This window comes from Euprymna scolopes, chromosome 40 (genome assembly GCF_053919585.1).
Source record: "Euprymna scolopes isolate OS-2025 chromosome 40, ASM5391958v1, whole genome shotgun sequence".
Classification (NCBI taxonomy): Eukaryota; Metazoa; Mollusca; class Cephalopoda; order Sepiida; family Sepiolidae; genus Euprymna; species Euprymna scolopes.
Genome location: NC_136521.1, coordinates 3160619 through 3187147, shown reverse-complemented (window position 1 = coordinate 3187147; position 26529 = coordinate 3160619). Strand labels below are relative to the sequence as shown.

The window sequence follows — 26529 nt, the reverse complement described above, 5'->3', positions numbered from 1 at the left end:
AAAGGAAGAGAAATTACAATTCCTCGAAAGAATCGACTTTAGTCTGTTCATTACATGTACATTACATGAATCATCTTGAAAGAGATTGTCAACTGCTCCAGTTTTTTATTGCTTCACTTTGGAATTTGAATTGTCGCCAACTATTATATACTACTCATCTGGTTGCCCGGCGTTGCCCGGGTGTTTTGAGGTGTGTGTTGGACAAAAATAAGTGGTAGAAGGCAGACAGGCTCGAAGCCGTACTGCAAAGAGGGAAAAGAACGTAAAATTAAACGTGACGTCTTTGCCGTTGTGTCCATCGGCACCCGGAAGTGGCGAAGTTTTAAACTAAGGCTAGTCAATCGAAACGAGGGGATAACTTTCGTAAATATCTGCGAAAACAACGACACCTTCCTGTAGAAAAGTGCCAAGTTGATGGTGAATGAATAAAAGTTATAGCTAATTTTTCAATATTTGTCGTCCGAAGGATCGTGCTTCAAAACGATACCAATCTCGTGAAAATCCGTCACAGCTGTCGAAAGTCTTAAGTAGTCATGCATACATACATACATACATTTAAACAGACAGGTGTGATTTATATTATAGATATAGATGAGTTTAAAAAAATTAAAAGAAATATTATTTTAAAATTTTATTTTTTAACCAAAGGTGTCTTTACCTCTCTATAGGAAGACATTATCATGCAATAAATGCCTAATAATTGACCTAACCCCTCCGAAGCTTATAGGCAGCATTTCTAAGTTTAAATCATGATAACTTATATTTTATTAAAATTTTGACGGCGGGGGAAGTTGAAATGTTTCTTGCGCATGCCCCTGTGGCATACCCTCTCGACATGCAGATTATTCCTATTTTCCTGGAATATTTAGAAATAGGACCCCAGGGGGGATGTTGCACGCCTCTATTTTTTAAATTCATAGTGAGATTTCTTATATATTGATCATTTTCTTTTTTAAGATAAAAGACACGTCAATACATGCTTTAAAATTGAATTTATTTATTTAAAATTAAAAAAAAAAACATTCGAGATTGTGCGTTTTTAATCATTTTATTCCAAAGAAACACATTATCAATAATAATCGCATCCGTCTGTCGGGATCAACTTTTAGCCGCCATTGGTGTTGAGTCTATCCAGAAAATCAAAGATAGGGATCGATAATAAACCCTCATCCTATAATTTACCAAATAGTTGAGCAACGGCTCTTGAGGTATGGACTGATCTTGGGATGAGCAGCAACACGCTTGAACAGACTCATCAACTTAGGGTAGTTGCTAAACATTGACTGATTTTCCATGTAAGGGTTCTCCAGGCAACAATAGCACATCATATCACACCACATGATCTGAAAAATAAAATACATTTTTTTTAAAATGATATATGAATGAAGATAAGGCGGTCATGTCAAACATCCTCAACATGGATATTAATTGGAGGTCTAATAAGGCTACTTGACGCTATATATATATGTATATATATATATATATATATAATATAAAGCTGAATGTGTGTTGTGTGTGTGTGTGTGTGTGGTCACGAATAGGCTCCTATATGGTCGACTATTTTTCAAAAACTGATTACGTATAATGATAGAAGATGTATCGAGACACAGGAATGGGTATGTTTGATCTGGCAGAACGGTGGTTCATTAAAATTGTGGGGTCTGCGTTCGCGCCTGGTCCACAAAGTATGGAAATACAAAATTAAAAAATTAAAAAAAACGTTTACAAGTGTTTTTGATATAGGATATAGATATACATAAGAATATTTTGATAAGTATGTTTTAACTTAAATAGGGATGGTATAATAAAATTGTGGGGGTCTGCGTTCGCGTCTGGTCTCCATAGAATGGAAATAGGCACAAACTTTAATAAAGACTTTTCATATCTATCTGCGTAAGTATACTTTGATAATTAGGTTTCAGTTTGAAGAAATATGGTATAATACAATTATGGGGTGTTTGTTCGCACCTGACCTCCATAGAGTGGAAATATGTCACAAAGTTTAACAAGGATTTTTAATATAGATCCAAAGAATATTGTGATAAGTGTTTCAGTGTGAACAGGTATGGTATAATAGATCATCGGGTTTATCTATTTTATTTGTACTTTCATCATATTTTGCTTTGGTTTTGATAACCCCAAATTCAACACAAATTTACAACCCTTCCTTTTTATAACCTATCATACTTTCATAAATCAGAGTTCATTTTCTGTAGGCTGTTTTTGAACCCAGTCAACGACAGGTACTTCTGCTAGTATATATATATATATATATATATATATATATATATATATATATATATATATATAGGCCCCAACTGAAAGAACAGACCAGACGTTTTTCTATTCTAATACTGATATGTGCTTTGCTTTGCGAGATATTTGAGTGGCTCTTTAATTTCTATTTATTTCAATGTTTTCAAATTTTTACTTATATCCTATGTAACGTTTTATTACAATACTCGCAGTTCATCCCGGCGTTGTTCGGGCTCTATGTACTGTTCATAACTTGCCCTACGTGTGAATACACTTTATGTAAGATTGCAAATGTTTAGACGAAAACATGTCTGAGTAATTTCGTAGAGATGGCAGAGGTAATATTTTTTAACTTTGACCCCAATTTTGACCCTCAAACATTTAGGATTTTGGTCTCAAATCAAAATACAAAAGTTTGGTCTATGTTCGAGTTACCTACATCTAAAATCTCAAGTCTTTAGACCCAAAATTGGCGGAGTAATTTGGTGGAATCTGCAAAGGTCAACTCTTTCAACTTTGACCTTTTGAACTCCAAATTTTCGCCCCTAAACTGATTAAAATTCTTGCCGCATGTCTGAATACCCATTATATATAAATTTCAAATGTTTAAACCCAAAATTGGCTGAGTAGTTTGCTAGAAACCGCAAAGGTAAAATCTTTTGAACTTGGCAGATTAAACTTTCGACCCAAACCAATTAAAAAGCTTGTCCTATCTCTGAAAATCCTTTATGTAAAATTTCAAATGTTTAGACCAGAAATTGGCTGAGTAATTTTGTAGAGACCGCAGAGGTCAAATTTTAAAAAAAATTGACCCGAATTTTGACTACTTAACATTTATTTTTTGGGCTCAAATAAAATTAAAAAAGTTTGATCAATGTCCACATAACCTACATCTAAAAGTTTCAGTGTTTAGACCCAAAATTGGCGGAGGGGTTTCGTAAAGTTTTCAAAGGTCAAATCGCTGAACTTGACAGCCAAATTTCCTGCCGAAAACCGATTTAAAAGATTTTTCAAAATCACAATCCTCCTTGTATCAAATCTCGTGCTTTTAGACTGAAAATTTACAGAGTTATTTTGTAGGAAAATGTATGCACACAGACACACATTTTCATTTTTATAGATATATACATTAAGTTGCCCGGCCGTAAATCACACATAAATATTATATTTTAATTTATATAAAAACTGACGCATATTCGTGCAAGTATTACATTTTTTCTAAAAAGTTTACTTCTTGTAAGAAAAAAAATACTCGAGTTGAGAACACAACCAAAACCTTAAACAAACGTATTTATTCTTAACATGAGAAATCTGTCACGTGAACGATTCGCTGATGTGTATTCGTGAAAGAGAAGACAAACAGATAAGACTCCGATGACCCCCCCCACGTTTCAATTATTATTAAATTTTGACCGCTTAACAGCCCTTTTTTGGGGTGGGTGGGTGAAAACTGAGTAAAAATATGAGCTGAGATCAAAACGCAAACGTAAAGACAGTAAGTCAAGTACGATAACCATTGGGCCAGCTTGACACAATTTTAAAAATGTTTTCAAACCTACTTATTCTTAACATAAGGAAGCTGTCACGGAACGATTCTCACATGCGCATTTGTGAAACAGTTTTCAAACAGAAAAAAATCCGATCATCCTTCCCACGTACGAATTTTTCAATTTTACCCCTTAGCAGGCATTTTTTTTCCGGATGAAAAGTGTTCCACATTTTTGAATACCCTACATATCAAATTTCAAGTCTGTAGATAAAAATTCGTTGAGTATATAAGTTGAGAAGTGTCCTCTCTACACACATTCTAACTTTTATATAAATATATATGTCCATAGTGTGATTTCTGTCATAGAAGAGTTGATATAATTTGAAAAAGAGAGAGAGAAAAAGAATATGCATCAGGTGAGCTTGAAAGCCAAATCACAATGCAATATCACGAAAATAAACAAATATTTGTGTGGGTTGAAATTTAAATATATTGTCACGTTTCCGACATTCTGATTTCTCAATAACCTATTTTTTTCTTTGTTGTTTTCACAAAGTAATTCAACCTACATATTATTTATTTCATCAGAATTAACAATTTACTGGACATTCCATTTAAACCTATTGTTCTTTAAAACTTATATCCAAGGTTCGATTTCTGCTTTCTCTCACTTTATTATCATTTTAAGTAATCTCTCTATTTTTATACTTACATGAAAAGGGGACAGCCCTTATCATGTAACACTATATCATCAAAATATTGATAGAAAAGCATAAAATTACGTCAGCAATTTATCTAATTACCTATAAATTATTATCATGATTATTATCATGATTATTATCATGATTATTATTATTATTATTATTATTATTATTATTATTATTATTATTATTAAGCTGCTCTCATTACAAGACGCCTCTCCAACCCCCTATGTCAATGTCAAATAGCACCCTACCCGAGAATTCTACCTTCAAACTCCTCTGCCTAACATTTGTAGGCAATATGAACTGGGACAAATACATAGACGCCATTGCAAAGGCTACTGCAAATAAGGTGGGTTCCCTCTATCGATCTAGCAGACTTCTAACACCTGAGAGTATCTTGTACCTCTACAAGGCTACCATTCACCCACGCATGGAGTATTGTTGCCACATCTGGGCTGGTGCATCTACCACTAGTCTCTCCCTCTTAGATAAAGTTCAAAAAAGAGTTGTACATCTAATCGGTCCCACTTTATCAACTAAGCTTCAGCCCCTGTCTCATCACCGCAATGTTGCATCACTGCGCCTGTTTTACAAATATTTTAATGGAATGTGTTCTGATGAACTCGTTTCACTTGTACCCCCTCGACGTACATATCCCCAACAAACCCGCTTAGCAATAAAATCTCACCCCTTCACTGTCGTTGTCTCTAAATGGCAGAAAGCTTTCTATTCTAATAGTTTCTTCCCTCGAACATCTAGACTTTGGAATTCCCTTTCCTGCTGCCTGCTTTCATGGCTGCACTGATATGCAGAATTTTAAATGTACAATAAAAAATATCTTGTTTATCTTTCCTCGACATGACCCGAAATAGTAGCCCCTTACGTCCAAGTGGCGATATGCTTTGTAAGGGGTGAACATGAGTAAAAAAAAAGAAGAAAATATTTGCACTCACTAGTGTTACAAAGTCATTGAAACATATGCAAATTACCATGCCGTGGCGCGATCCTGACGTCATAGCGGGATTGGAGAAAGAAAAAAGGGCGAAAAGAAAAAAAACCGTGGCGAAGAGAGAAACTTTTAAACGCGTGTCAACACGGCAGAGATTTTAATCACGTGGTGGTACGACAGGAAATGTTAAATAAGATGCAGGACTCATTAATACCCGAACTTTTAACAAAATTTTTGAACGGATCGAATTAGCGACATAACAGATGAAAACAGAATTTTGAATGATACTAAAATAAGAAATAAGTCAAGGAAATGTGTTCCGTGATAGAAGCGTGGAATGAATTTTAATTTTAAATTAAAATACGTATAAAATACGTTTAAAAGCCAAATAACAACGCAATATAATAAAGAAGCATTTACTTGTTTAACATTATTATTTATGAGATATACTCCTTCTACAGAATTGTATATATATATATATATTTTTTTTAAAATTTTTTTTCCAGGTCATATTAGATTGAAGAAAAAAGAAGTTATCTGAAGTGCTGTTTTTGTAAATGCCGGAATAATGCGTTTGGCAACGCGATTTGAAAGTCAGGGTAGTGTTTTATAATAAATAGTTATCATTACAGCAATAATATATACCAATAAGATTTATAATAAAATGATAATATGTAGCTAATATGTAAGATTTATAATACGTCTAAGCTATACAAAATCCGAGAATGGCGTTTAATCATATTTATAGAGTTTTAAAATGGCGGATTTACCATCTAGATGTAATATAGTATAAACTGTAGAGAGTTTGAGATGATTATTTATTATTTAGGATATCTTTTAAATATAATTTAAATTTCCACCTAATGATGACCCAATAATATGTATAAGACGAAATACCCCCAAACATGACTATATAAAGTTTTAAAAGATATGCTATGAAATAACCCATAAAAAAAGCACCATCCTATAAACTTAGACGAGGAAAATCCTAGAAAGGCGGTTTATCTCTCTCTTGACATTAACTTTATCCGAAAAGAAAACATAATAAACATCCGTATATGCAAGCCTATAAAGGTAAGCTGTTTCTCTCAAATACAACATTTACTATTGTTCGCTTGCTTCATAGCAAGTTTCTACTACTGTTCCGGTATTAATTTGTATCATCTGCTTCATCTTTTAAATACGCAATAATATGAAATTATCTCCCTTGAACTAAAATAGTTTATCTAATGTTTAAAATTATAGATTGTTTCTCTTACTATTTATCTCCTCTAAAAATGTTTCGCTAGATGTTTTTTTTTTGGTAATAATAAAAATAACTAATCTTGTTTTATTGTATGGAAATGAATAAGTTGTAGAGTGACGTACCTGGTCTCCCATGAAGAATTGGTTTCCTCCATTGCATTTGCTCAAGGTTCTCTCCAAGAAGGGCATGATCCTATTGAAAGTGTTCATGTACCTTGCTTGCAAGTATTTCTGTTTAAAAAAAGAGACATAGACATGGAAAACGGTATGAAACACTTGTTTTAAGCACATCACGATTGAACTTATATATATATATATATATATATATATATATATATATAATTATTTTTTTACTATAATAATTAAATACCTACAGACACTAGTGTTTCATTCTTTCGGGAATCTTCAGTGCAGGGTGTCACGATTACTACCAGTCGAACGATTCGAACCCCGTATCACGAGACATCTCTGGCTCGATTAGCGGAGACCTAATCCATTCGGCTACCATTAACCGCTTGAAATAACGTTGAATTTTAAACATCTTAATTTTAAGTGTTCATTTACGCCAGACAGACAGTGATCTAATCGTTAGACGATGATCTACGCATAAGAGCTAAATTGACCGACTTTTTAATTCAACTGAAAGTGCTCAACTATAAGAAACGAATTTCTTAAAGGGGCTGTCATAATTATTTGTTTACTATAATAATTAAATACCTACATTCATATACACACACACACACACACACACACACACACACATATATATATATATATATATATATATATATATATATATATATATATATATATATGAAATTTATTACTGTGAGTCCAGAATGAGTCATAGCAGATGAAGGGGAGTTAGATAAGAAGGGGGAGGTTTTTGAGGGAGAGGGGGAAGTTGATATTTTCCATTCTTAATTGGGGTAGATTCCGAGCGTTTTTTTAAAGTGCTCAAATGTAGAGGAGCGGATATTTATTTATCAGTGGTGAAAAACCGGACTAGAGTGCTGCTTAAACTCATGCCGTTATAAATAAGAATAGCGTCTATTAATTTTAAACCGTTATAAATTAGAAGAGCGTATATAAGCATTAACACATAATTAATATTTGATAATAAACCCCTCTTATTATATACACTCCTACTACTTTAAATTCTAACGCCCTCTCCTTTCCCCTCCCCCTTCTTATCTAACTCCCCTTCATCTGCTACGATTTTTCTATTCTTATTTGATATTATAACTCAGTCCATCTATGAATTCTGACGGAGCTAGTCGGATATTTCCTCTTCTTTTTGAGCATTTCCCCCTAGCTGAAACAATATGTAAACTCATTCTGGAATCACAGTAATAGATATCCTATATACTGCTCTGGCTACACATTGAGCACTCTAGTCCGGTTTTTTCACCACTGATATATATATATATATATATATATATATATATATATATATATAAGTAACTACTTAATTTACTCACATAAAATTAATATACGAAAGTATAGATTTATGCGTAAACTTTAAGTATTTACTTCAAAAGTGCTCAATACGTAGGTAGAGCTAGATAGTAAGTTATAAAATGTATATGGCGATTAAGCTACACTGAATATTCCGCATTTCATCCTCTCTAGGATTCTTCAGGCTTATGAGCGAATTCTGTGGTTGTTTGTCGTTTTTATATGCGCATCTTCTATTGAGATTTTAGTTAGCCAATCAGCTTTCTACTATCCACCACGCCCTTCCTGTCAGCAAATGAGCATGCATTTATCGAAGAAAGGCCTATTTGACCTCTTTGTGTGCTCTATTTAGCCTGGATATTTAGTTTCTTGATCTGTTTTAAATATTCTATTTTCATTTGTCCAAATTTCGTATATATTCTTACAGAGTAGTGATTCAAAAAGTTAAAATAAAAAGTATTTGGGTGCCATCAGCTAGAATCGAAACCGAAGAATTAAAAGCTGGTGACGTTACCGCTGTACAAAGTAAACTTAAAAATTAAAAATAAACTAAGATGAATGTACGAAATGTTGAACGATTTTATTTCAAGTTAGACCCACTTTTGACTCCTCCAAAGCTATTGTAACTGGCTAAAAACCCCTAAAAATTACGACCCGTAAAATAACAATCCAATCATTTCAGGCCCCTAGCTATGGTTTGCGACTTTTAGTTTCGGAGGAGATAGAGTTTGAAAATATGGAGACAGACCGACAGACAGACATATAGCCGTTTATATATTAGATTAAAAATGAAATTTTGTTCATTACCTCGGAGTTGTTCATATCTCCGCCATCTGGCCCAGCATTCTTTGTCTAAAACAAATAAATAAATAGAAAGTTTACATCTTTAAAATAACGGAAGCAAACTATAACAGTGTAAATATACAAAGAAAATAGCTTTGCAAACACGTACAGTTTCAAATATTTTATAAATAATCATTCAAAACAAACAAAAACTATTTTTTTTATTTCTAACAAAAAGATGTACCCAGCGTAGCCCGGTATTAAACGTAATGTAAAAATCCTTTGAAAAAAAATGAGTTAAAAACAAAAATGAGACATGTGCATGTGGGTAGGTTTTTCCTAAATTGTTCAGTTTTTTATTTATTTATTGCGGACTATTATCCTCATCATTCTTAAATGTTGTCTCATGACGTTTCAGCTAACTATTGCTCTGACCTTCGTCAGGTGGAAACGATGGGATAGGAACTCCGCATCTCCGAACTACATTCTCAGCAAATATTGCCATTCATAGTTGTTGTCGTCTTATCACGTTTTGGCCAAGTAAGCCTCTGGCCGGCTTTGGGTAGGATTGAAACCGCTATCTTCAGACAATTCTCACCTGGAACCGAAGAGATTCAACGTCTCTATCCACTACGGTTTCAATCCTATCCAAAGTCGGCCAGATGCTTACTTGGCCAAAAACGTGGATGGCAGTAATTGCTGAGAATGCAGTTAGGAGATTCGGAGTTCCTATCCCATCGCAGTTACCACGTGACAAATGCCAGAGGAATAGTTGGCCGAAACGTCGTGAAACTATGGATGGAATACTCTTGCCATATCTGGGCAGGAGCTGCTAAAAACAGCCTATCCCGCCTTGACAGAGTATAAAATAGACTTCGTGGCTAAGTGGGGGATGCCCTTTTCTCTACCCTGCAACCTCTCTCCCACAGAAGAGACATTGCGAGCCTATCCTTGTTTTATCGTTATTTCCATGGCAGGTGCTCGTCTGAACTCCAATCTCTGGTCCCCCCTCGCCAATCTTTCACGAAAAACACCCGTCTAGCTGAATCCACTGTGAAAAATTTCCCCCACTCTTTATCTGTGCCTAGATCAAAACGCAGATTTCATGAACAAAGCTTCTTTCTTAGAACTGCACGTCTGTGGAACTCTGTTCCGTCTGCCCGCTTCCCTCCGGACTACAACTTGGATGTGTTCAAGTCCAATGTTAACAAATTCCTAATTAACCGCCACCTTAAGTAAACACTTCAGCAAATCTCCACACTAACGTAATGTACTTGCAATACCCCTTATCCCTGAGTGGCTTCCGGGCCTTGATAAGTGGTGATCACTATGTAAAAAAAAAAGAAACAAAAACTAAGAAAAGATGAGGATAATAGCCCACAATACATAAATGATTAAATAATACTCATCTCAATCATGAATTCTAATTAAATAATATATACATATATAGTTCCCTTCTTGTAAATAAAAAAAATACTCGCGCTGACATCGACACCAACACCTAAAGACAGTGAGTCAAATGCAATAACCATTAGATCAGCGTATCACAAAAAAAAAACTTTCACAAATAGATAAAAAAAAATCCGATTACTCCAAGTACTAATGTTTCAATTTAACCCCTTAGCAACCCTTTTTCCGGATGAAAACCGATTAAAAGTCTTCCACGTGTCTCAATACCTAATATGCCAAATTTCAAGTCTGTAGGTCAAAGATTCGTTGAGTATATAGATTGAAAATTGTCATCAGAGATTCTCAATTTCTATAGATTAGTTTCGAATAGTAAAATATCTATTGTTGTATATTGATGGGCACAACTCTAGGTTTTTAGTTAGAAACGAAGCAATTAGGGCCGAATATAATTCTTATTAAAAAAGAATGCCGCAATCGAATTCACTTATCACAAGTTTAAATAAATACATTTTTGTTATTTAGATACGATTCCAGGAATGCAGTGGAATTATCCATTGTAGTGAGGAATGCAAAATTAAAATTATTTATGAAACAAACGAATGCGTTAAACAGAAAGCGGTTTGTTAAGTTGTGTCAAATCAGGAATAATGGAACAATGGAATTAAGGTTGGTTGGTTGTTTTTTTGTTTTACGGTATATCAACCCTTTTCAGGTTATTTAATGCCAAAATCCAGTGATTTTGAAGAAAAATTTTTAATAGAATATGTATATATATATTTTTTTTTATTTCAAGTCAGTTTCTATTAAACCCATAGCTGAGACCCTAACAGGTACTAACATTCCAGGTCAGAGTGGACCTGGGAACAATAGCAATTAAAGGGTGGCTCCAACTCCCCCCCCCCAAAGCCCGACAGCTGGGCCTCACAATCGGATATAGTTTAAGGTCATATCCAGACATTCCTTAATTAAATTAAGGAATGTCCTGTTATTGCCATGACGCGTGTTGCAGGCATGTGCATAGAATGCACGTGTTTAGGCCACGTGTTGACGTGACATAGAATTAATATATACATTTAAGTTCAGTTAGAGAGAGAGAGAGTATAAATCGAGTCGAGTCAGAGAACAGTCCGAGTTAGTCTGGCAGAGAGTTAGCTAAAACTCCATAGGAAGCGAAATGGGGAACAAAGGCGACAATATGCAGCAACTTAAGCATCGACTTCCCATCACAAGCTGGAAAAATCCTACTTTTCCTTCCTTTTTTATCATCCGAAAGGTTATGTGTTGTCTTCGTTTTGTATAATGAGCTTCGTATGTTTTATTTCAAGTCAGTTTCTACTTACCCCATAAGTGAGACCCTAACAAGTACTACCATTCCAGGTCAGAGTGGACCTGGGAACAATAGTAATTAAAGGGTGGCTCCACACCTCCCAAAGCCCGCAAGCTGGGCCTCACCATCGGATATAGTTTAAGGTCATATCCCTTCCAAAGATTCACTGTATCCCCTCCCCCACTTCAAAAATGCATATCCTTGTCTAAAAGACTCACATCTATCGCCTCTATTATAAATGTGTAGCCCCGCAATACAACAATACTATCATCAGGGAAAGGAAAAGTATTTTTTAATTCAAGTGCCGCCGGAGCCCATTTTATTATTGGGTCTCCGTTCTGCTGTAGATAAAATGTCTATAATTTGAACGTTTAAGGTGTGTTATCGAGGAAATAAACAAAATAGACGCACGCGGGCAGCGAGTGACAAATTTATCAAATGTTGAGGTGCACACTGGCATCCGGTGGCAACGCATCTAAAGATAAACTTGGACTAGATTTAAAAAAAAAAAAATAGAATTCGCGGCTGAAATAAGATCTTTCCTTCTCCTCAATTGACCATTTAAATATGTTAGAGTTCACCTTTTTTCTGGTCTCTTAGTCTGAATGGAGCCAAAAATAAGAATTAGTATTTATTTGCTTCCCCACCTAAGCAAAATGTGACACGAGGGCATTTTTAATGTGGAGAGGGAGGGGAAAGGGGGACGGGGTTCCCCAAGAGGAAGGAAGGGGGAGCTGGTAGTGCTACCTAGGTATATAGGTTGCTTCTACATTGTAGGAGCAACCTATATACCTAGGTAGCACTACTAGGTAAAAGTCCTTGTGGAAATCAGTTCCTGGTCCAGGAACTGATTTCCACAAGGTCTTTTAGTGCAGCATTTGCCGGAATAGATACTAAACTTTGATGTTTGATTGTATTTATTTGCTTCCCCAGTGACCAAATTAGACATAAGGCCATTTTTGAATGTGAAGAGGTGAGAGGGGAGGGGAAGGGAGGACTAGCTCCACCAAGAGGAGGGAAGGAGAGCTGGTAGTAATGGCTCTTGGTATATAGAGTTGCCTCTACATGGACACTGGTCTTTGCTTGCAGCATCTCATTCATTTTTTCTGATGGATTAATCAAGCAAAAGAACGGGGAAAACCAATCAAACGCATCAGGTAGCCGGGAGATAAACACCGACAAGTGTGGCTTTAACCTACCCACCTTCCAATTCTGTTCCCCTCCGGTCTCAAGCAAAGTGCACGTATTTTATAACGCGAAAAGAAATAAAGTTTTATAGTTTTTATACAAACAAGTTGACGAATTTTGCTTTTATTGTTTATTAATTTGAGTTTTATTTTCACCTTACTTACTGAAGAGAGCAAATTTCGATGAGTTCAACAAACAACAGTTTTTATTGGCATACAATTGTTTCTGCCTTCCTCAAACACATATAAACATGCTTAATATACAAATTATACAAATTTATACTAAAACCACACACACACATACAAAATGCGTTTTATATATAAATAGAGATTCGTACCTTGAAACGTCCGTTCTTATCGTGGAAGTACCTCATGTAATCGTGCATGATTTCATAGAAGCAATCGCAGATGTAGTCAATTTTGAACATGTCCATGTTGTTTTTGCCGTAGAAACCTGTGAGAAAATTGTGGAGAAATTATTTTATTATAAATTAATTTACAAACACATATATACTTCGAGTGGCTACATGGATGTGCCAAGACAACCATGGTTACTTTTTTCCACAAGTAAATCTCTGACTAGATATTCAAAATCACATAGTATTCCCAGCCCTTCAAAGCATGACTAAACCGTATTGACTTTTACAAGGAGTGATGCACGTTGTCTAAGTGAGGTTAGTTTCAAAATCTTGACATTAATGTTTACAAGGAAAGGTTCACCTTCACGGAGTGAGGTTATCTCAAGAAATAGCACAAAGCTAGATAATCCAGCAGTTTATAATTCTTGTTTTGAACTCGTTAGTCAAGGTAACCGTAAGAAAGGAGTACTCTAAAATATGTAAGTGCTCAATTGGTAAAAGAGTAATCATGGTCTCAATTTCCTTACTAACACAGTGTTTGAGATGTAAATGAGAACTCGATATATAAAATTGTGAAATATAAAAACCAGGTACGACCAATGATGGAGTACTGTTGCTACATCTGGGCAGGAGCTACTAGAAGTAGCTTATCCTTCCCTGACTGAGTTCAGAATAGACTTCGTAGCCTAGTAGAAGATGCCCTTTTCTCTTCCTTGCAACCTCTTTCCCAAAGAAGAGACGCTGCGAGCCTGTTTCTGCTTTATCGTTATTTTCATGGCAAGTGCTCGTCTGAGCTTCAATCTATGGTTCCTCCACGCTAAACTTTCACAAAAAACACTCGTCTAGCCAAAACCACTATCAATAATTTCCCCCACTCTTTATCTGTGCCGAAACTTAAACGTATATTCCATGAACAAATCTTCTTTCTTAGAATTGCATGCCCGTTGAACTCCGTTCTGTTTGTCTGCTTTCCAGCTGACTACAATCTAATTGCCTTCAAGTCAAAGATGAAAACAAATTCTTGATGAACCGCCCCCCTAAGTAATCCAATTTACAAAATTCCCACTACTTATGATTACTACGCCATAATCCCATTGACTAATGTATACCCATTAACCTTTATTCTCGAGTTGCCCCCGGGTCTTGATAAGTGGTGACTCCTTTGTAAAAACAATGAATATTTAAATAATTATGAATCTATATATAGAGATCAAGTGTTAGCCCAAGGGAGAGGCTCTTCGATTTCTGAGAATTCTTCTGCAGTAAAAGTAAAGAATCGAGAACTATATATATATATATATATATATATATATATATATATATATATATATATATATATATATATATTATATGTATATATGTATATATATATATGTAAATAATTATTTTTATACATACACACAGTAGGTTTCATGCTTTCGCAACTATCAGTGTAGGATGCAACGATTGCTACTTGTTAAGAGATTTCAGCCCAGTCACAAAGTCACTTTTGACTTCATTATCTATGAGTTTTTTTGTTTTGTTTTACACAGGTATCACCACATTATCAAGGACAAGAGGCCACTCAAGGATAAGGGTTAAAGAGTTTACAGTAGAAATTGGAAAATATAGTAATCATTAGTACTGAAAATTCGCTAAATTTGTTAACTTTTATGGAACGACTCATCAAGAACTTATTTACGTTAGACTCGAAGACAACCATATTGTACTCAACCGGAAAGTTGTTACCTTCAGCCGCCATTATTCCAAAGACAATGCAAAACTATGAGAACTTATTATATATATATATATATATATATATATATATATATATATATAGTAATTTATAAAATATATATGGCGATTAAGCTACACTGAATATTCTGCTTTTTATCAACTATAGGATTCGTCAGGCTTATGCGCATAAGCCTCACGAATCCTATAGTGGATGAAATGCAGAATATTTAGTGTAGCTTAATCGCCGTATATATTTTATAAATTACTAACTAGCTCTACGTACGTATTGAGTACTTTTGAAGTAAATACTTAAAGTTTACGCATAAATCTATACTTTCGTATATTAATTTTATGTGAGTAAATGAATAGTTATATATATATATATATATATATATACATACAGTGGTGCACTTGTCATTATTTAAAAATAAAGAATGTTTATATATATATATATATATATATATACCCCCCCCCCACATATATATATATATATATATATATATATATATATATATATATATATATTCTTCGGACTTTGGTGACTTTAGCAAATAGGGTGCATACCTTTATAACTATTTGCTAATATTTTCTCTGCTCTGATGAGATGGTAGACATCGAAACCCTATAGGGTAAGGAGATTTATTTTCTAAAACATTCTTTGTCTTGCTTAGAATAATGAAAATTATTTGATATGAAACTCAACCACTTCATTTCATTTCAATGAGAGTTTTTTGAAATTCATTGAATTACAATTTAAATAAATAAATAAATATATATATATATATATATATATATATATATATATATATATATATATATATAGTCTTAGAAGTTTTTAGGTTTTTCATCTGCATATACAGATGCGCCAAAAAGAAAGTCCTCACTGGTCAATTTTTGAAAAACCGCAAATTTAAGCTAAATTGAATGTGACTGTTTAAACAACCTACACCTCGTTTGAGTCGCCTTTACAACAACGAATGCCCACAAAAAATGCCCTTATAAAAAAACCTGATTCGTATAATGTAGCATCAACAACCAACTTAATAGCAAACATAAAACAAACCCTAATAAACAAAAATTTCCCTACAAAAATCGTAGACCAAAAAAAAAAAAACTCTATCTAAACTCTATCCACAAGAAAACAAAAACCCTAACACTAACAAAAAGGACACCATCAAGTATACTATTAAACCAACTACACATTAATTACAAAGTAGATGACAAAATAACGCACCTAATTAAAAAGCACATAAACCCATAGAACAGAAGGGAAAAAATTAATTAATAATATATTATACTAAATTTAAAACCTCCAACCTAATAATTAAACCAATAATAATACTACTTACACCACACCAATATTAATATATTAAACCTTTGGGAAAGATGTTCTAATATAGATTAACGTCAACGGTGTGACTTCCATTATAGAAACGTTGATTTAATTTGAATAAAATAAAATACGCATCAAGTACGCTTGAAAGCCTAATCACAACGAAATATTAGGAAAATAAACAAATATATTACTTGCTTGAAATTTATGATTTAAATATATTTCGAAGTCAAACTCCATCCTCAGTATGTTGTTTTTCTTTTTTCTCTTCTTCTTTCTTGCCATATTGTAAAGTTTGAGAAAGAAAAGTCTGTAAAAACCGCGCGTTGTTTTCAGCGGTTGTATTTGGAAATGTTGGAATTATGCGTAGGCAACGCGAGATTAATGTCAAGGTTGTGAGTTCCATTATAGAAAAGTTTATTTACTTGGAATAAAATGAAATATGCATCAAGTGCGCGTGAAAGCCAAATCACAACGTAATATTAAGAAAAATATTTTTTTTTATTTTACTTGCTTGAAATATATAATCTAAATATATTTCGAAGCTAAAGCACATCATCAGTATATTGTTTTGTATATTCGATGATGATAAGTATTTTTATAGATATTGCTTCAGACATTCATGGAATACTTTATGTACAGATCTAAAAGTTAAACATTTCAACGTTAAAAACTAGTCAACGATAATTGTCAATATGGTTAGATTACACCAATAACTCCTACCTCCTTCATCAGAAATATCTCTAATTGAATGTGAGGACTAAAAACAAACTAAATGATGCACTCGGTACAAGGATGCGAAAAGTAAATCTAAGTTCTATATTATACTCCTTTTAAACCAATATTTCTTAAACTATCACACAACATGTATACAGCATCTATACATACTGCCGAGTGTCGCTTAATTGTCATAACCTTCCATCTGTGGTAATGAATAAGTTTACCAAGAATTCTGGGTTTCGGTTTCTATTATAGCTGACTAGCAATTATACATACATACATAAATGATGATTGTAACGTCTTGTCAGACGAGTGCCACTCTCTAAGACATTTAAAATCCATGAGCCCAAATATCTGAGTGAGTATCTATACAAATATGATGTTACAGAGTCTTAGCTTTGTACGACAGCTAAGTCTCTCTCTCGGTTCAAAATGTTGAGATCCAGCAACAAGCAAGAGCAAGATAGCCAGCAACAAATTGAACTGCAGACCAGCTTAATGCGGGTACTGGTCTTCCGCTTTATGGTTTTTTAAATCAAAGATTTGCTTCTCCTAGAAAGGTTGCCTTCACCACGGCTTACGGGAGCCCTCTCTACCCCAATACACATACACACACACACACACACACACAAATATACACGGTGCTAGTTGGCCGTTGACCCAGAAAAAGAGTTCATTCGCCCTTTGAAAGGTCTTGTTTTTAATCCTTCAGGGAGACTAACCGCCCTTCTCACCAAACAAGTCTGGTGAGGGAACCAGTTTAGTCGCCGGTGACCCGACCATGAAGCAGGTAGTACTGGGTTACATGGTACCAGTGGCATATGACATGACCTGACATAACATAATAAATACATACATAACATACATATATAAATACATACATACATACATACATTTAAACAGACAGATGAGATTTATATTACAGATAACACTCAAGTCATCTATATTTTTATAAATAATTTTAACAAAAAATCTTCATTAGTTTTGGTTGCGGTTTCGATTCAACCTTATGGACTCAAATCATAGAGATATTTTTATTTTTATTTTTGAAATGACCACTTTATTACTCCTCGCGTGAACTTCGTGAAAGAAGTTTAAAAAATTTAATATAAAAAAGTTATTTTAAAGATTTGTTAAAAAATCCAGATTTTCTCATTATTCAGACCTGTATGACAAAGAGTGAGTTGCAAAAAGAGCTGTAATGTGAGGAGAATTACAAACTAAAACAGAGATAATATTCAGACCTGTAATAATACAAAGAGGGGGTTGCAAAAATGAGTTGTGGTGTGAGGAGAAATACAATCTGAAATAGAGAGTAGGAGAGTTTTTATAAATACACACAATACCCCATTCATCTGTTTTTAAATCCAAATTAATAAATTAAATAAAATATAATCTTAAAAAGATATGATGCAAGTTAGAAAAACATTTCATCCAAGGCATGAAAATTGTTAAACAAAATGTTTTTACTATAGGCTTTAAAAATAAAGGTACAAAATTCAATTTGAAATTTATTTATCTTCAAAGTGCACTTTTATACATTTTACAAAGTAAAGTAATAAATTTTTATACCTTACTTTGTAAAATTTATAAAAGTATATTTGAAGATAAATAAATTTCAAATTAGATCTTGTACCTTTATTTTTAAAGCCTATAGTAAACACATTTTGTTTAACAATTTTCATGCCTTGGATGAAATGCTTTTCTAAATGTAATATATAAGAGTCGATAGAAAAATGTACTTAATAATAATATATACGAAATCTGCATTAATTAAAATATCATATTTAAGCATATTTTGCGACCGGGCTACGCCGGGCGTCCCTACTAGTAACAATAAATATATTTACCGAATTCACGGGCCAAGTACCTGGCGATGGCCATAGTTTCTGGCATTTTGACGCCACCATCCATCTCCAAGACAGGGACACACATGCCTGGCATATCTGAAAGAGAAAACAAAAACGGCTTAACATGTTTTTTTTTGTAAAAAAAAAGTAATATACCGCACGTTCCAAGGATGGAATACTGCTGCCATATCTGGGCAGGAGCTGCTAAAAACAGCCTATCCTGCCTTGACAGAGTACAAAATAGACTTCGTGGCTTAGTGGGGGATGCCCTTTTCTCTACCCTGCAACCTCTCTCCCACAGAAGAGACGTTGCGAGCCTATCCTTGTTTTATCGTTATTTTCATGGCAGGTGCTCGTCTGAACTCCAATCTCTGGTCCCCCCTCGCCAATCTTTCACGAAAAACACCCGTCTATCTAGTTGGCACAATTACCCCGGACTTGGCGCAATTACACCAAAGTACGGTATGTACATAAATATGCTGCTTTAATCGAATTGGAACATCAAACTTTTCCTTGTGAAAACAGAATTCGATGAATGTTGTTGCTTTTGTTCCAATTTTTATGTTTTAATTTTAAAAGAGCGGCATTAATTTTACATAGTCTTGGTTTCTTCATCGAAAGTTGTTAATTTGAAAAAAAAAAACTCTAGTGTAATATTTTCTCTATCTATTTATTTATTATTTTTAAAACAGTAATCTACGTACACGCGTGTTTCGAGGTTATTACCTCTCATCAGCGTAGTTCAACTGTTTCTAGGGATCGAACCTCAGACCATGTTTACCACAGTCCGGTGCCTTAACCGTTAGGCCATAATCCCTAGATTAATAATACTTTTTATTTTTATTGCTTATAAATTTAGATTTTGTTATTGTTGTTTTTTTTCAAGCGATACACACATATATATATACATATATATATATATATATGTTAATTTTATTTATACAAACATTAATGGCTACATATGTGCATACATGTTTCTGTAATCACCCACGTTGGGGGATTACGTCTTCAGTCCAAGAATTACCTTTCGACGGTAATTCTTGGCCTGAAGACGTAATCCCCCAACGTGGGTGATTACAGAAACATGTATGCACATATTTAGCCATTAATGTTTGTATAAATAAAATTAATATACCTGCTCTGTTCACTCATTGAGCACTATTTTGGTAGACACATGTTGTTTCATTGGATGTACTTCTAGGAAACTAAACTCTACTGGCTATATATATATATATATATATATATATATATATATATATATATATATATATATATATATATATATACAGGGTGTCCGTAAAGTTACTACACAGACTTACAAGTTACTCTATAGACACCCTGTAATATATTAACAGTACAGTAAGATATTGTATTAAAATATTTATTTGTAACAAAACAAGACTGTATAGTAACTTTACAGACACCCTGTATATATATATATATATATATATATATATATATATATATATATATATATATATAGATAGATAGATAGATAGATAGACGAATATTGGCTGAAGAGAGCTTGATAAGGATACCATAAACGGTCCTTATTATCGGGCTTGAAACCGACGGTACCAATGATTTGTCTCATCTAACAACTTTCTGTACACAATATCTAGTAAACATTATGAAAGTATTAAAAAACTGTTGCATTTGCGATAACTTAAACCGCTTTTATTGATTCTCTAATGAGGACTCAACTACAATTTGTAAAGAGACTTTATAACTATTGTGTGTTACGAGGTATTGTGTTTCTATCTCATCCATCAAATTTAATCTATTAGAGCAATATTTAATACATTTTATTTTCAAAAATAACATAAAGAAAGAATAACTATCCGTGTATGAATGCCATTCCAGATAACAGCTATATCTTTATATGCCAACACTGAAACAATTGTACCAATTTTGTGACTAAGTTCAATTACTCATCATTCTGCAAGATCTACAGCAGATGTACTAATGGTTATATCACATAGGATAAATGAATCTCTTGACAAAGGTTTCCTTTCCAGGGCAATTGCTCTTGACATGTCGAAGGCCTTAGATAAGATATGGCATAAGGGCCTACTTCACAAGATTTCCAGCTACGGTATTACTGGAAATGTTTTCTTAATCATTAAATCATTTCTCTCTGATAGGTTCATAAGAGTAGTGGACGATGGGGAGAAATCAGAGGCCCACAGTATTAATGCTGGAGTCCCCCAGGGGTCCACCTGGGCCCAACTCTCTTCCTGATCTACATCAATGATCTCCCAAAACACATACTTAAATCATTCGTTGACATCTATGTTGATGACACGACCATCTACAGCAACACATCAAAGGCCGTAAATGACAAAGTACTCTCGAATTCTCTCTCCTCTGATCTTGAGCACGTGGTACAATGGGGGGAAGAGATGGCTGGTCACTTTTAATGCATCCAAAACCAAGCTTCTATCTTTACATCCTCAACTCTCTGATCCACATCTGGCTTCAATTGAAATGCATGGCTCTCGTCTTGGGTAGGCTCCATGGTTTGACAAGCTTCCGGGCTTGACCTTTACTCCTGATCTGAAATGGGACACGTACATCAAATCTGTTGCCAGGGATGCTGGGAAAATGGTGGGATCCTTCTATCCCTCCAGAAGATATCTCACTACTGATACAATTCTCTATCTGTATAAAAGCCAAGTACGTTCAAGGATGGAGTACTGCTGCCACATATGGGCAGGAGCTGCTAAAAACAGCCCATCCTGCCATGACAGAGTACAAAATAGACTTTGTGGTTTGGTTGGGGATGCCCCTTTCTCTTCCCTGCAACCTCTCTCCCACAGAAGAGACGTTGCGAGCCTTTGTTTGTTTTATCGTTATTTCCATGGCAAATGCTCGTCTGACCTCCAATCTCTCGTCCCCCCTCGCAAATCTTTCACGAGAAACACCGGTATCGCTGAAACTACTGTCAATAATTTTCCCCACTCTTTATCTGTGCCTAAATCCAAACGTAGATTCCATGAGCAGAGCTTCTTTCTCAGAAGTGCACGATTGTGGAACTCTCTTCCGTTTGCCTGTTTCCCACCTGACTACAACTTGGATGTCTTCAAGTCCAACATAAACAAATTCCTGACATATCGCCCCTTAAGTAAGACACTATCAAATCTCCAATACTAATGATTACTACAATACTATCTCATTGATTACTGTACACGCAATAACTCTTATCCCTGAGTGGCCTCTGAGCCTTGATAGGTGGTGACCCCATGTAAAAAAAATCCAAAAAAGTAGATGATGAATCGTAGACGACGAAACAGTGTCAGTGGATAATTATAGTTTAAAAAATATATATATGCCACTCCATATATGGGGGGTACCAAATTGGTTAAAGGGAAAATTATTCCCAACTCGCATTTAGGTAAAAATGCATATTCGTAATTAATTGAATTCATTCAAAACGTATCGCAAAAATACAAAAAACAAAACAAACAAACGAAAATCAAATAACATCTACGTAAATCGCGATATATTCGATCTGTTAGCGAGGTGGACGAGTAGTAAAAGGTTAAACTTCTTACCATGGGGTCCCGATTTCGAATCTCGCTAGATTCAGCTACTCTGATGAGTCGTAGACGACAAAACACTTATCAGTAGATTATTATATTTTTAAAATATATATATATATATATATATATATATATATATATATATATATATATATATATAAGTGTTGGGACGATTTATCGGGAATTCGAAAAATCGTAATATTTGAGGGTATCGGAATCGGAAAAATGATACCGATTTTCCGATGCCAAAACGATTCTTTTGTCTTTTTCATTTGATTTTGTTTAAAGCTAAACTTTTTATTGCTGGCAGTAATGGTAAAAAAATAAAAATTGATTCATTTTAAACAACCAGTGAAGCTTAAATCCTCCACAAGTAATTTTTTTTTACGTTTAGGGAAATATTTGCACATTTAACGTGTGTGTTTTTACAGTAACCAGAAAAAAAAGTACAGGTATATAGTTAAAACTTTATAGATTTTTAAGGAATCGGAATCGGAATCGATAATTGTATCGGAATCGGGAATTTAGTACGGAATCGGTAATTGTATCGGAATCGGAAATAATATAATTTGCTGATTTCTTTCTGTCCTCTGATGAGAAGAATAGCAAGAATAACATTCTTTGAAACCGCGGAATAAAGAACTTTGTAAATTGTTTTTTTTGGGGGGGTATTAAGTCGAACAATATATTTTGATTTTAAATTTCAACCTACAGTTTTAATTTTCTTATCCTCTTATATATATATATATATATATATATATATATATATATATATATATATATATATATATAAGTAATATGGAAATAGTATTCCGACAAAATAGAGAAATAAAAAGGAACAGACAGTATTATGTGTTCATCAACGTTTCGTCTTTATTTCCCCATTCATCTAGAGGAAGTCTCGAAATAAAGATGAAACGTTGATGAACACATAATACGGTTGGATCCTTTTTATTTCTCTCTCTCTCTCTCTCTCTCTCTCTCTCTCTATATATATATATATATATATATATACATACATACATGTATATATATGTGTGGTGATTGTCACTTCTTGATAAAAGAATACCATCTTTCCCTTGCTTTATTGTTGATTACTCAATCATTTTCATGTATTTTAGAAATATCTTTTTTTAAAAATTATATACACATATACACACTCTCTCACACACGCACACACACATGTGGAGATGTGATCAAGATGCATCAATACTTAGTTTCTGTGCAAAAGAAGGTGGCTCTTCACACCAGCCCTGCTCTTACACAGCAGTTGCAAAGGCCACACTTAAACTGAGCTTGAGGGATTCCAACTGGTGCTGCTCATATGACGCTTCAGGCCTCCACTCGATTTACAGACCAAAAAGCAAACAGAACATCTGTGCCCTGCAACGTTTTTCCCATCAAAGAAAGATTGGTCTCCATGTGATAATAAAAAAGATCAACAATATTGTATTGAGCTTGTTGAGTAGTAAGTAAGAAGGGAAAATTAATGCAATATTGGTGAGTATGTAGGCAGAAGGAAATGTCTGTGTTTATGAGAAAAATACCTGGTGTATATGATGTTTGTTTATTATTCCTGGGAAATATTTGGGTGGCTTTTTGCTAAGCTTTTAATAAGAACTATGTGAGATATTGCAAGGTTTTCAAAGTGTTTGTGAGGTATTAGGAGAATTGGATAAGTGGAGACTCTTTATGCCAGGGTATTTCGAAGCGAAATGCTTCTCATCAGAAAAAGTGGAGAAGATGCTAGATAACATCCCTATTATGTTACGTAGCATCTTCGCGACTCTTCTGATGAGAAGCATTAGGCTTCGAAATACCATGACATTAAGTGTACCCATTTACATAACACCCCTAATCGATGTATACCCTTATTGAATAAATGAATAAATCTCTATATATTGATATATAGTTTTTATACCTTCATTTTCCTTTCTTATATATATATATATATATATATATATATATATATATATATATATATATATATATGTATACTAGCATGGGCGCCCGGCGTTGACCGGGTGTTTGGATGTGTATGTTTAGCAAAAAAGTGGTAGTAGGAAGGCAGGCTCGAACCCGTACCGCAAAGGATGAAAAGAACGGGGTAAAACCTAACGTTTATGCTGTTACGACCACCGCCAAACCGGAAGCGACATTTTTTAAAAATTAAGGCTAGACAATCTAAAGGAGAGGATAACTTTAAAAAATATCGGCGAGAAAAGTGACACCCCCTGTAGAAAAGTGCCTAGTTGAAGGGGAAGATATTAATGTTTTTAGCCAATTTTTCGATATTTGATCTTGGTAAAATCCGTCGCCTCCATTGAAAGTTTAAGGCAGACATGCAAACATACATACATACATACATACATACATACATACATACATACATTTATATATTTGTAACTAAAAATTTACGACCCAAACTGATGAAAAAGCTTGCACTATTACTGAATACACTTTATGTAAAATTTCAAATATTTAGACCAGAAATTATCTGAGTAATTTGGAAGAGACCGCAGTGGTCAATTTTTTAAACTTTGACGCCTATTATGAACCCTTAAAATTTATTGTTTTGGGCTCAAATCAATTTGTTAAGTTAGCTCCATGTCCAAGAAACCTATATCTAAAATTTCAGGTTCGTAGACTTAAAATTGTTGGAGGAGTTTGGTAGAGTTCTCAAAGGTCAGATCGTTGAACTTTGACCCCTTATTCGCAAAATTTCTGGCCAAAAAATCGATCACATCGATTTTCCCAAATCTCAGTAACCTGTATATCGAATTTCGAGTATGTAGGCTAAAAATTGACAGAGTTATTGCGTAGGGAAATGTACACAAACACACAGGCAAACAGATACACAGACACACACACAGACACTTTCACTTTTATATATATAGATATAAGGTAATCTATGTTTAATGGTGATATACAAACTTCAACTATATCCGGCAAAGACTTACCATTCCTGTATTTGTCCCATTCGGAGAACTCGAACCTTTTGTCCATGTATTTAACGTTTGCAACGGCGAACATCATACGCAGCATCTCGGCACGGCCGCGGCCATTGAAATAATAGAGGGTGTAGCTAGGCATAATGATTGGTTATGATTTCTCGAGACCGAGATCGATCTGAACACGATGTGTTGATTCGGTGGGGTTATTTTGCACTTCGCAAACTGAAAATCAACCTCGGTTATTTGCTTTTTATACCCTGGATTATGTGAGTCACCCAGCCACCCTCCCGCCCCGGGATTAATCGACTCTCTATTCACCGGTCACACAGTGAAAAACACCGTCGAAGGACACACCGATTATTTGTTGGCTCTCGTGCTGACTGTGCACCAGGCATTACAATAGCGCAACCAACAGACTATTAAACAGTAATTAAAGCGTTGTGCAAAGCTGAAGTGTAAAAAATAACCACTGTAATTTTTAACCAGTGTACATATCCGGCTCTCATTAAATCTCGTGTCTCGATTGAACGATTGAGAGACAGCACTCGGAGAGCACATATTTGCGCTAGAGTAACAATATATATATATATATATATATATATATATATATATATATATATATTCGCTGAGTTTATTTCTCTTTTCTTTCTCCTATTCCCTATACAATTTCTTTTTTTTACCCTCGCTATTGAATTAGTGTCATTTGCCCACGTTTTCAAACGATCTTTTCTCCCCCGTTGCCAACGTTAATCTTGAAAAGGGTTGACTGAAAGACGTCTGGATAGAGTTTTATTTTCTGCCTCACTCCTTATTTATCCCTTTTATCGAATTTATGCTCAGGAGAAATATACTTTAGGAGTGTTTTTTTGTCTTTTTGAAAGTTTCTTTTTAATGGTTTATGTTTAAACTATAGACCCCCCCCAACCTAAAAGCTTAGCAATTAATTATGACACTACGTTCGGTGTTATACAAAATTGTTATGTACTCATAAATATCTATTTATCTATCCATCTGTCTCTCTCTCTTTGCCCTCTCTCTCTCTCTCCCTCTCTCTCTCTGTATATATATATATATATATATATATATATATATATATATATATACGTTTGGTGGTTAAATTTTTAAATTCTGAAAAAAACAACAACATATAGACACATATATTCGAATTAAGAATTTATTGTTTAACAAAAGGAATATATAGAAGGGATTATGTTAATTTCCTTAATCCATGGATTTTTAATAATGGC

The 26529-nt window shown here is 34.2% G+C and overlaps 2 protein-coding genes across 2 annotated transcripts in view; one reads left to right on the top strand and one right to left on the bottom strand.

Moving 5' to 3' along the window:
• Positions 1–26529, top strand: part of LOC145265707 (S-crystallin SL20-1-like) — a 296744-nt gene that overhangs the window by 146239 nt on the left and 123976 nt on the right. The window lies entirely within an intron of this gene.
• LOC145265702 (S-crystallin SL20-1-like) lies at positions 1065–25489 on the bottom strand. Its single transcript, XM_080121759.1, has 6 exons — positions 25289–25489; positions 18787–18882; positions 13147–13262; positions 8909–8953; positions 6767–6874; positions 1065–1343 (listed from the first exon to the last, which is right to left on the bottom strand). The coding sequence occupies exons 1-6, from the start codon at positions 25419–25421 to the stop codon at positions 1179–1181; spliced, it is 663 nt and encodes a 220-aa protein (XP_079977885.1). The 5' UTR covers positions 25422–25489; the 3' UTR covers positions 1065–1178.

Bases quoted from the DNA above. Each gene is read 5' to 3' on its own strand.
- LOC145265702 (XM_080121759.1), bottom strand. From the start codon at position 25,421: ATGCCTAGCTACACCCTCTATTATTTCAATGGCCGCGGCCGTGCCGAG. The intron at 18,883-25,288 runs GTAAGTCTTTGC...TTTCTCTTTCAG, and splicing joins ATGGGACAAATACAGGAATG to ATATGCCAGGCATGTGTGTC. The intron at 8,954-13,146 runs GTACGAATCTCT...TATTTGTTTTAG, and splicing joins ATAAGAACGGACGTTTCAAG to ACAAAGAATGCTGGGCCAGA.